Source organism: Leptodactylus fuscus, chromosome 2 (assembly GCF_031893055.1).
Source record: "Leptodactylus fuscus isolate aLepFus1 chromosome 2, aLepFus1.hap2, whole genome shotgun sequence".
Lineage (NCBI taxonomy): Eukaryota > Metazoa > Chordata > Amphibia > Anura > Leptodactylidae > Leptodactylus > Leptodactylus fuscus.
In genome coordinates, this window is record NC_134266.1 from 283609049 (window position 1) to 283622058 (window position 13010).

A 13010-nucleotide genomic window follows, 5' to 3' on the forward strand; every position below is an offset into this window, starting at 1 on the left:
TGTTCCAAGAGTTTAGAGATGAAAGGGAGGTTAGAGACGGGTCGATAGTTAGCAGCACAGGACGGGTCCAGGAAGGGTTTTTTCAATAGCGGAGTTATAACAGCATGCTTGAAGGAGGATGGGAAGATTCCAGAAGAGAGAGAGAGGTTAAATATTTTAGTAAGGTGAGTGGTGACAGCAGGCGACAGAGATTGGAGAAGGTGTGAGGGGAAGAGGTCACTACTGCAGGTTGTAGGGCGAGATGAAGAAAGTAGCTGGGAGACTTCCTCTTCTGTAACATGTTCAAAAGATGAGAATAGACAGTCTGAGGTGCAATTGGTGAGGGGATCATTGCTATGGTAGGTGGTGGGATATATCTATAATACATAGTGTATGACACTGTAAGGACTCCTAGGACTGTAGATATCTATAATACATAGTGTATGACACTGTAAGGACTCCTAGGACTATCTATATCTATAATACATAGTGTATGACACTGTCAGGGCTCCTAGGTCTGTAGATATCTATAATACATAGTGTATGACACTGTAAGGACTCCTAGGACTATCTATATCTATAATACATAGTATATGACACTGTCAGGGCTCCTAGGACTGTAGATATCTATAATACATAGTGTATGACACTGTCAGAACTCCTAGGACTATATATATATATCTATAATACATAGTGTATGACACTGTCAGGGCTCCTAGGACTGTATATATCTATAATACATAGTGTAGGACACTGTCAGGACTCCTAGGACTATATATCTATAATACATAGTGTATGACACTGTCAGGACTCCTAGGACTATATATATCTATAATACATAGTGTATGACACTGTCAGGACTCCTAGGACTATCTATATCTATAATACATAGTGTATGACACTGTCAGGGCTCCTAGGACTGTAGATATCTATAATACATAGTGTATGACACTGTAAGGGCTCCTAGGACTATCTATATCTATAATACATAGTGTATGACACTGTCAGGGCTCCTAGGACTGTAGATATCTATAATACATAGTGTATGACACTGTCAGGACTCCTAGGACTATATATATCTATAATACATAGTGTATGACACTGTCAGGACTCCTAGGACTATATATATATATATATCTATAATACATAGTGTATGACACTGTCAGGACTCCTAGGACTATATATATCTATAATACATAGTGTATGACACTGTCAGGACTCCTAGGACTATATTTATCTATAATACATAGTGTATGACACTGTCAGGGCTCCTAGCACTATATATCTATAATACATAGTGTATGACACTGTCAGGACTCCTAGGACTATATATATATCTATAATACATAGTGTATGACACTGTCAGGACTCCTAGGACTATATATATCTATAATACATAGTGTATGACACTGTCAGGACTCCTAGGACTATATATATCTATAATACATAGTGTATGACACTGTCAGGACTCCTAGGACTATATATATATCTATAATACATAGTGTATGACACTGTCAGGGCTCCTAGGACTATATATATCTATAATACATAGTGTATGACACTGTCAGGGCTCCTAGGACACTATTTAATTTCTAGTTCTCTAAGACAAACACAGCAGATATTATGTCACAGTGAAAGCTGACATTCTTATATTAGATATTATTATGGACTGTCTTCAAATCCCAGAGAATAATATGTGAAGGCCTAGGGGAGGTGTTAAAAAAACAAAACAACCCCCCCCCAAAAAAAAAAAAAAAAGTATTTATCCTCCCCTTCCATTACCTCCTTGGGCCCCCTATGGTGTGCGGCGCTCTCCTCGTGACATCCTGCACACTTCTGTGATCATCGGGCTGAAGGTCACTTCTGAGACCTGTGAATTGGCCACCAGTGGTCATATGGGCATGTCCATTTCATAGCCTCAGTACTGAGGCTCGGTAGAAGTAAGGGAAGGTGAGTATGAAAGTATTCTTTTATTTTTTTCACTTCTCTTGGTCCTCCACCTTTTATACTTTGGGGTCTAGTCTGTGAGGGCCATTTAAGTTCATCCAAAATGAACCTCCATTTCTTTTGATTTCGTAAAAACTGAACAATTCCGAATATTCAGGTGAATCCTGGCTTGGTACAACCATTCTCCCATCTCCTATCACTACTTTGATGTATTCAGCTACCATGGGAACTTGACAGAAGTTATTTGGTACCTCTGGGCTAGTATGATGACTAATATGACCATGTCTCCTCTCACCAGGTTCATGTTCATCCTGATGATCATCCTCACCGCCTTCCTCTGTGGTCTCAACAACATCTATGTCAACTACAGTGACTCCGATAAACTGGGGAAGTATGTATCCGCTCCTCCTACCATTGTATTATGGGTAATACCACCCTTGTACTGTCATGGGGAGAGACCTGATATGGTCACAGTGGCAGGTAATACAGAAGATTACCTCCAGCCATAGTGACTAACGTATACCTATCATGTCAGGGAACATGAGGAGTAGCGCTAGTTTGAGCCATTATAGAATGTATATATTCTGCATTATTTAGATTTCCGTATTTAGCAGATCTGTAATTTGCAGTTCTCCCTTAGCTGGTGGCTGGAGACTAGCTGCCTGTTTTACGGTGGGTTTTACGAGTAGTGAGAACCTAGATGCCAGACAACAGTAATATAAAGGGGCTATCTAAGAAGTAATAAAGCCTACTAGTCATTCACTGCACTCTGACTAACCTTTATTACTGATATCCCAGAATCCCATTTATTCCTTTTGTGGAGGGCTGCAGGGGAGACCAGGTCTCGTTTCTTTGTCTTCCTTCCACCATCTTGGTTATGCTATTTCATTGACTTCTCAGCATCTTGGGTTGCAGCCCAATCAGTATAATAGTTTGTCATGTGACGGAGCGTTGGAGCAACTGAAGGGAGGTTAGCAGAAAAAGATTTCCAGCCTCCCCTGCCGCCCTCCACGTAATTAATGATTGGGGTGCAGGGGACCAGGGTGTATATAAAGCTTAACCAGTGTAGGAAGACTATCAAGTAAGAATATAAGTAATCCCCTACTGTTGTTTGGAGGAACCCATATCTCCTGCACACCAAAACCCCAAGATATACAGGCAATGCAAAGATAATAGTAGACGTCGATTCCAAATAGGCTGTATACTGTACACTGAACCTTTTATACCCTTCGAGTTCTCTCGTTGACATTCAGAACTTTGTCTGATACAGAGACGTAAAGTCCCATAGCAGAGTAGCCAACAAGGCAAGAATTGAAATGGGATAAATAGGGTTATGCTGCGCTTGAGATTTCAGGATTGTTTTTAAAATCCGATTTCCGATCATTTTACAGCTGATCGCGATCGTGAAATTTGCTCGAACGCCGATCGGGATCTAATCTTTCCCGATCCCTCAACCCCAGTTACTTTATGTTTATGGAGTAGGGTTGAGCTGATCTTGAGATTTCATCATTTTCAAAATTTGCTCGATCGCCGATCGGTATCCGATCTTTCACGACTGCTCAACCCTAGGGATAAATAACCCTTTTCAAAATGCTGACATACACTGCTCGCAGAAAGAAGCGGGAAATTTACTCCGTAACTCCCTCTAGAACGCAAACACAGCCCCAGGATCATGCAGGATATATAGAGAGAAGTACGGACATGTATTGATGTGAACAAAGTACTTGGGCAGAGATAGTAACTTCATAGTTTATTGCCAACATCAGCCTCGACCTCTAGCTTTACTTCTGCCACCCTCAACTTCAGCTCACTCCCCCCTCCATAGACTTCAATAGATATGAGTGAACTCTGATCCATGACAACACGGATACAGCAAAAATTCTTAAGCGTAATGATATAAGTTATGGGAGTACGTGACTGTGTAGTGTTCTCTCCCGACCAGTACAATGGTGGAATCCATCATCTCGTATCGGTGAAGTATTTCATTACTAATATCCGATTATTACATCTGAACATATTGGCTCACACGTTGCGTTGTATCTTTTGCCGTCTTCCAGCTTTAATGAGACCTTCCAGTTCCTTTTCTGGACCATGTTTCAGATGGTGGAGCGGACGTCTGTGGACATGAATCACTACGTGGTGGCGGAGTTCGTTGGTCGGGCCTTGTATGGTCTCTTCACTATTGTCATGGTCATTGTCCTGCTCAATATGCTCATTGCTATGATCACCAACTCATTCCAGAAGATCGAGGTGAGGTCCTACATATGGCAGAGAACATTTATATACATTTGGAGTGGATTTGCTTTTAATTGTACGTAGATTATTACATATTATTATATGACATGGGGGCGGGGCTCTGACAACCTCTCAGACATGATATATACAGCTGGTTGTCAGTAGTAATAGATGAATAGCTGTACTGTAGTATAAGGGGGCGGATCTCATGTCTGATCACATGTCTTTATATCAGTGATGTCAGCAACAGGGGGTGGGGCTGTGACCACCTCTCAGACATGATATAGAGGCTTGTAGTCAGCAGTAATAGAGGAACAGATTAATGTCACTGTAGAATAAGGTGCGGCTCCTTTAGCCAATGGGTGGAATCACAACTACTTCTTGGTTCATGTTATATACTATAGCAGGGTGATTATATACAGTATTATATAATTTCTACTCTGATGTCCTCTCAAGTAGGTTCTTTGATGTTGCCTTTATAGGATGATGCTGATGTTGAATGGAAATTTGCTCGTTCCAAACTGTATCTTTCCTATTTTCGAGAGGGATTGACGCTGCCTGTTCCGTTCAATATCATTCCTACTCCAAAAGCACTCTTCTACATAGTCAGGTAGGGATTCCACCGCTGATCTGGTGAATAGTGAAATATGTTTCCCTGTCGTCCTCAACAGCGGCACAATGTGGGGTATTTCTGCCCCTGTGTGCTGGTAGGACAGGCGGATATTTAATTAGCCAATAAGATGCGTGGCAGGCCCTATAAGAGGGCACAAGAACCTCCCCTCTGCGTGTTTTTTTCTGTCCTGTGTGGACAGAGGACAGGTGTGAGGACTTGTGTCCTCTTACAGGGCTCAGCTGTTGAGCTTGATGTTTTTGTCAAAGTCACCCTCTTTCCTATGAAGAGGGTGCTGGTTAGCCTGCGTTGGCTTTTCCCCCTGAATCCTCCTTCTCCTCCCCCGCTCCCTCCCCTCTCCTCCTTACCCTTTCAGCGTCTGTTGAGCGCTGATCCTCAGAGCCGCACCACGCCACTGCGTCCATGGTTACGGCGGGTCCGTGCGGCAGCCGGAACTCCTCTGTATGGCTGCATTCGCGGCGGCCGCACTTTGCTTGCGCTCACTTCCGGTTTTGACCGGAAGTTCGCGGCGCGGGTTAGAGGTCAGGCCGGCCGGCGGCACGGCCAGCTGAACTATCGTTCACTTCACTTCAGGCTCCACTCCCAGTGTTCGGAGCCCTAGCGGAGGAGAGGGTGAGTGTTCCCCTGGCTTGGGGATTGCTGGGGAGGGGAGATAGTAGCCTTTATTAACCCCTGTTTTGGGGTAGTGGATGGGAGCGGTTAGCTCCTCCCATTTCCGGCCGGCCAGGTTAAAGGTCAGGCCGGCCGTGTCACTTGTACCTTCCTGCTGCATCTGGAAGGCTGTGCTATTATTGTGAGTCTGTTATTGGTCTCACTGGCATTGCGTTTGTTAACCTGAGTCTGGTTATTGTCTGTCACCTTTACTCATCCGGTCTTCTGAACCTGGTAAGATCTAGCCTTTTTTAAAAAAAAAAAAAAAAAAAAAGTGCAATGGTATGATGTATGGTGACAGTTTGCATGGTCTATTATCTCTTTATTGCAGGATATGTCATCCTCTACTACCCCTCCTGGGGATGGTAGGAGGAAATCCTCTGCCAAGAGGAAACACCTTTCCTGTTTTAATTGCGACACACCGCTCCCTGATGGTAGGTAGCGGCTTAAGGGGTTGGTCCCTTTCATGTATTGTGGTCCTATAACTTGCCTATTATTTTTAGGCTATGAATGGGCCCGTTGTCGCGGGTGTAGAGGTCCTCCACCTGAGGAGCCCTCTCCCAGAGATATGATGGCCTGGGTCAAGGAAATGGTGAGTTTGGGCATCGCTTGGGTAAATAGTTTTTCCCTTGCTTGTTTTCTCCTTTTGTTTTGCAGGATGATTCCCTCAAAGGAATTCATGCCACCTTGTCTCAGCTCACCAAGAGACCATGCCCTGAGCACCGTTCCTCCTCCCTGCCACCTTTGGAATTGCTGCGGGTGGCAGAGGATGATTCTTCTGAGGACGACTCAGTAATTTCCGGCAGACCTGTGTTCCACTATGAACAAACAGGCAGGCTGCTGAAGTCCATCCGGTCTACAGTGGGCCGAGATGTTGACGGGGAAGCCTCCACGTCTGCCTCTGGGGGACATATTGCCTTCCATGCGGACGCCACGCTGTCCGACCTTATGGCACAGCAGTGGAAACAGCCAGAGAAGGGACACACTCTCTCCAGGATTTTCAAGACTTTGTTTCCTGTTGACACTGCCCAGTGGGATTCCTGGGGGCCTCCCCCGAAGGTGGATTTGGCCGTTGCCAAGCTGTCCCGCAGAACCCTGGTGCCCCTAGAAGATGGTTCCAATCTTCAAGACCCTCTGGATCGCAGGGCGGACTCTGCTCTAAAGAAGATCTACTCCGCTTCCTCTGCACAAGCCTCTGTGGCCATAGCCTCCTCCAAGGTTGGCGACTTTCTGCGCAACCGTTTAGCCGCCTTGGAGCGGGATATAGATGCGGGCGTGGATAGAGACGAAATTCTGTCCTCTATGAAGAGAGTTCATAGGGCCGCAGATTATTTGGCGGAAGCTTCCCGCCATCAATTGAAGATCTCCGCCAAATCTATGGCGTTATCCACCGCTGCCCGTAGACCCCTGTGGCTAAAGCCTTGGCGTGCAGATTTTGCATCTAAGGCAGCTCTCTGCGCTCTCCCCTTTGAACCGGGAAGAGTGTTTGGCCAAAGTTTGGATGCCATTATGGAGGGTTTAGCTGAAGGTAGGGGAAGGTCCCTACCTCAAGCATCCAGGGGCAGACGTGCTCCATCTAGAGGCAGAGGTTCTTCCTCTAATTATAGACGCCCGGCTCAGCAGCGGCGTTCTAGATACCGCCCTAGGGGTGCCGGACGTGGCGCTCCCAAGGAGGATGCCAAGAGGAAGCCTGAGTTTTGACGTGGGGCAGCTCCCTGTGGCCCCTCTTCCTGTGGGAGGACGTCTCGCCTCCTTTTTCAAAGCATGGTCCACCCACATTCAAGACCCTTGGGTGTTGAAGATTATACAGCACGGGTATCATATCGATTTTCACCTTCCTCCTCCAGATCGGTTCGTCATCACCCGAATCCTTTCACCTTCTCAGCAGTCCAGTCTGGAAGCCTCGGTCGCCGATTATGTTACCAAGGGCGCCCTGAAGAAGGTACCAACCTCAGATCACGGTCTGGGAGTTTACTCCCCCGTCTTTCTGGTCCCCAAAGTCACCGGGGGCTGGAGAATGATAATAGACCTGAGGTACCTCAACCAGTTTATCAGAAAGAGGTCATTTCGAATGGAGACCGTGGATTCCGTAGCTGTTTTTCTTCAACCAGGAGAGGTGATGGTTACCCTCGACTTGAAGGACGCTTATCTACATGTCCCTATTGCTCCTTCCCACAGGAAGTTCCTCAGGATTGCCGTTTCTATGGCAGGCCACAGGGAGCACTATCAGTTCACAGCTCTGCCTTTCGGCATCACATCCGCCCCACTGGTATTCACCAAGGTGATCGCTCCGGTCGCTGCGACCCTCAGACTTCAGGGTCTTTTCATCGTCCCTTATCTAGACGACTGGCTATTGAAAGCTCAGTCTCCTGCTGCCCTCCTCCAGCAGCTCAATCTTGCCATCAACTTCCTACAAGAATTAGGATGGATTATCAATTGGGAGAAGTCCGAAGTCGTTCCATCCACCCGAAGGAAATTCCTCGGTTTTTTAGTGGATTCAGAAGCGATGCAGATCTTCCTCTCCCGTCCGAGAAAAGAAAGGATCCAAGCCAGTGCACGATTCCTATTGCGCACTCGGCAGGTAACTATCCGCACCGCCATGAGAGTTCTGGGCCTAATGTCATCCTCGGCCAGGGCGGTCCCTTGGGCTTTATGGCATTTGCGTCCCCTACAGATGGAAGTGTTGAGAACCTGGAACAGGTCTCCACGGGGACTGCACAAGAAGATCTGCCTTTCTCCCGCTACCCGTCTTTCCCTCAGATGGTGGAGACACCTGAAAGACGGAAGGTCCACGGTCCCGACAGTGTGGACCCTGTTGACAACAGATGCATCCCAGTGGGGATGGGGAGCCCATTGTCAAGACAAAACTGTACAAGGACGATGGAGATGTCCGGAGCTGGGGTCATCCAATCTCAAGGAACTCAGAGCAGTGTACCTGGCCCTAGTACACTTTGCCCCGGAATTGAAAGGCAAGTCAGTCAAGATCCGGTCAGACAATACGACGGTGGTTGTTTATATAAACAAACAAGGGGGCACCAGGTCACCAACCTTGCTGAGAGAGACGAATCTCATATTCACCTGGGCAGAGAAGAATCTGGTCCAGTTGTCCGCTGTTCACATAAAGGGCTCCCTGAACATAGTAGCGGATCAGCTGAGTCGGGGTATTACCGTATCAGGAGAATGGTCTCTCAATCCAGACGTATTTCAACAGATCGTCCAGAGATGGGGTCTCCCGGAGGTCGATCTTATGGCTACCCGACTCAACGCCAAGGTAGGGACCTTCTGCTCCCTGTACCAGGAGGACAATCCTTTGGCAGTGGATGCCCTGTCCATCCCTTGGAGGTTCAGGCTGTTTTACATTTTCCCTCCAATTCCAATCATACCGAAGGTATTGATAAAAATAAGACAGGACCAAGCCTCGGGAATAGCCATAATCCCGTTCTGGCCAAAAAGGGCTTGGTTTGCTCAGCTCATACAAATGAGTCAGGGCATATATTGGAGGCTTCCCCCACTCCCAGACCTGGTAACCCAAGGAGAGCTGAGATGCCAGGATCTGAGGAGACTCAACCTGACAGCCTGGAGGTTGACCAGTCCCTATTGAGAAATAGAGGACTGTCACAAGCCGTCTTGAAGACCCTATCCAGCGCCAGAGCAGATTCGACTAACAAGAACTACCGTCGAATAAGTAACATCTTTAATGCCTGGTGTCTGCAGCATCAAGTGGACTCCACCGATCCCCCTACGGAGGCGATCCTGGACTTCCTTCAAGACGGACTAGACAGAGGTCTCGCTGTGGCCACACTCAAAGTACACGTTGCGGCCCTGTCCGCCTATCTGGGGAGGCGTTTGTCTCAAGATTCCTTAGTGAGCACCTTTATTAAAGGGGCAACTAGGCTGAGACCGGTGGTAAACACCCCTGTCCACCAATGGGACCTTATTCCGGTCCTAAACGCTCTATGTGTTCATCCATTTGAACCTTTGGAGGAAAGCTCCCTCAAGTCATTAACCGGCAAGATGGCGCTACTATTGGCAGTAACAACTGCCAAACGGGTTGGTGAACTGCAAGCCTTGTCCGCTGAGGAGCCATATACCACCTTTTTCTCTGACCATGTGCAGCTTAGGTTCCTCCCGGGTTTTCGTCCCAAGGTTCCATCCGCTGTAAACAGAAACCAGACAATCTCCCTTCCGGTATTTTTTCCTTTCCCTTCTTCTGCTGAAGAAGAGAGATGGCACAAACTGGACGTGGTCAGATGCCTACAGATTTACTTACAGCGCACTCGCCCTTTTAGGCGAACTGAAAACTTGTTGGTCAGCTACTCGGGGAGAAACAAGGGCGCCAAAGCCGCTAAAGCCACAATATCCCGGTGGGTGACCGAGACAATTAAAATCGCCTATACCACCCAAGGTTTGTCGGCTCCAGCATTTCTTCATGCCCACTCAACCAGGGCAGTGTCCACCTCTCAGGCAGAGAAGAGTGCCTTGCCGGTGGATCAAATCTGTGCAGCGGCCTCCTGGGCGTCGGAATCTACCTTCATCCGGCATTATCGCCTGAAGGACCAAGTGGCAGGTTCCACTGCTTTTGCCCATACCGTTTTAAGTTCGGTTATGGGTTAATCCCACCCATCCTGGGGACCTGCTTGCTATATCCCCACATTGTGCCGCTGTTGAGGACGACAGGAAACGAGTGATTATGAAGATAATCTTGTTTCCCTAAGTCCTAACAGCGGCACAAGATTTCCCACCCTGGGAATCATAGCTTATGTCTAAAAGCTGTATATAAATATTATGGAGGTACTTTTGTATTTACACGCAGAGGGGAGGTTCTTGTGCCCTCTTATAGGGCCTGCCACGCATCTTATTGGCTAATTAAATATCCGCCTGTCCTACCAGCACACAGGGACAGAAATACCCCACATTGTGCCGCTGTTAGGACTTAGGGAAACAAGATTATCTTCATAATCACTCGTTTGTGATGGTCGTTCGGTCTCCCGCCGGAATTTCTTGGGGTGATCTTTAGTTTTATTCTTTGGTGCAGATTGATGGCTGATGGTGATGGGTATTCACTGCTGACAAATAACTGTTTGGGTGCTACATCCGTCTGATTCTGGATTCCCCCAATAGTCAACGAAAGTTGTAACTCTACCACCTTGCATGAATGCCAAAACACAATATTGTAGATCGTGACTTCTAACTGCAAAATCCTTACACTTGCAGAGGGATGTTCAGATTCATTTGCTGCTATAAACCCAAGAAGAAACAAGACTATCCCCCGATTGCTACAATCGTAAGTTTCTTGGTCGACATTTCATCATTTCCTTCAGTTAACATTTCTACTGAATATCACATTGTCTATTCATTGGTACAGTCCAATAGGGGAGCCGGTGGAGAGTCATTTGGAGAGAGTCGTACGTCGTACCGTCTGCAGGTGATCAAGGCTCTGGTCCAGAGATACATTGACACCGCCAGGAGAGAATTTGAAGAAGCCAAACGTAAAGGTAACAAAAGATTATATTGTTAATCTAGAACTTATATACAAATCGTAGAATGAGGATCAGCTAAGATCGTTGTTGCTTGTTTTTTCCTTCTTCTGGATCAACATCTCCAAAAAAAAAAAACCAGTCACTCACTAGTAATTAGTTTTCACCAAGGAAAATAAGGAAGGCAAAAATCTTCTCTTCAGTACCCAAAGGAAATTTATTCCTACTGAATACAAAAATGTTTTTCCCCATTGTTCATGGCCATCTCCTAGACAGAGATACCCGGAGTATAACATGACCTTGTGGTAATACACTGTCTACCAATAAGTATTTGGGCCCCTGTGGTAGAATAGAAAAACAACAACATTTATTCAATAGTTAATAGACCCCAGCATATGCTTCCTTACAGATGGGATTGATCAACACAATACTCGGATGCCTGGTGAAACTCTTGGTGTATGTGAGCCATCGGTTGGGTGCGGTTTCTCTGGCTAGCACTCGTTGGTCTCTATGTCCCAGTTTCGGGGGTCTGCCAACTCTGGGAACATTCCTACAATCACTGTTCACCTTCCACTTCGTCATCACATAGGCCACTGTCAATTTTGGATAATACAATGCGCCTACTATGTCCCTTAAGGATCGACCATTTCTGTGGTACCCCACAATTACCCCCATCTTGAAATCAGACAACTCTGCACTTTGTGGCATCTTGCATATGACTAATGCCAATGCGGTTTCTTATTTAAGAGCAGAAGGCGCGACGTACATCACGTCCGCAGAGATCTTCATTTGCATGGGTACTGGTAGACAGTGTATGTGTTTATAGTACGAAGGGAAGTCCTTGTAGTCTCTTCGTGATTTTTAGGTCTGGTGTAAAAGTCTGCTCAGTTTTTTTTCCTAATGTAAGTAACTCGACCTCCACCTATCTCTGATTTTTTACATGTTCCATTGGAATCCATCTGTAGATGCTTCTAGGGCAGTATATTTCCTTAGACATGACGTGGCCTTAGTCTGAGTGAAAAGCCATTTTCTGTGCCGAGATTCTTAATTCTTGTTCAAATTTCAACAAGACCTGTCCTTCTTTCAGACATCATCTGTCGGGGAAAGTCAGTAAATCTGTATACACTTATGACAGTCAGCCATTCTCTCCTGTATCCAATGTCTAGCTCCTACTTCAGCCCAGGTTAGGTGACTTCAGAGCTTCTCATTCCACCAAGATCCTTCCATTTCATCAAAAATAAAGCTGTCCATACACACTAGATTGTGTTTCGCTGAACCTGTAAATTTCAAGGACAATGGCTAACCCTCTAGTATGTATGGGGACCAATTAGCTCTCCTGGATAGCAGAAGGAAAAATCTAGCCAAGTCAAGTATGCAGGTGTATGGAGTTTGGCAAGATAGCGATTGATCATCACTCTGCTCACCACCACATCACCCTGAACTTGTTTTTGCCTTCACAGACCTTGGGAACCGTATCACAGAGCTAAACAAGAACGTCCTCCGTCTTCAGTCAGAAGTGAAGCACCTAAGACGTTCCTTGGCGGACACGGGGGCACCCATCGCTCCTAAAGACAATGAAAACGTCTTGAGCCGCTACATAATGAAAGTCAAGAACAGTTTCCAGAGTTACGACCAGGAATCGCTCAGTTCCGGGAAGGATTCTTCAGAAGTCACTGTTCACCAAGACAGCTTTAAGAACATTCTCCCAGAGGATGACTGCCCCCCCTACCCAGATGTGCCCTTCGCCGATGACCTAGATCAAGTTGGGGACAATTCAGAAGCTGGAGAGGACATGTGAAAAGCCTAGATAATCCATATACTATACTTATACAATTGTAACACCAAAGAATACTAGAATGGGGGGTGAGATGGGGTCATTGGTGGGAATCCAATATCTGCATGTAGTTTGTACATTCCCCCAGTCATTGCTCTGGTTTCCTCCTGAACACTTTTCAATCAGCGTCCTATGAAACTAGCCTTAATGTGTCTGGAGTGAGGGGACTATGTGCGCCCATAGATCATAGGGACCAAGGTGATAATTTACAGTAATAGGCTCGTCACACATAGTATCGCGGTGTTACAAGAGGAGC

The 13010-nt window shown here is 46.3% G+C and overlaps 1 protein-coding gene across 1 annotated transcript in view; it reads left to right on the forward strand.

Annotated features, from left to right (window-relative positions):
- Positions 1-12826, forward strand: part of LOC142194235 (short transient receptor potential channel 2-like) — a 247375-nt gene extending 234549 nt beyond the window's left edge. Inside the window, 6 exon segments of the mRNA XM_075263250.1 lie at positions 2225-2317; positions 3984-4176; positions 4644-4771; positions 10658-10727; positions 10809-10938; positions 12381-12826. Of these exon segments, the coding sequence (XP_075119351.1) occupies positions 2225-2317; positions 3984-4176; positions 4644-4771; positions 10658-10727; positions 10809-10938; positions 12381-12718 (952 nt within the window). The 3' untranslated portion in view covers positions 12719-12826.
- The last annotated feature ends 184 nt before the right edge of the window (positions 12827-13010 follow it).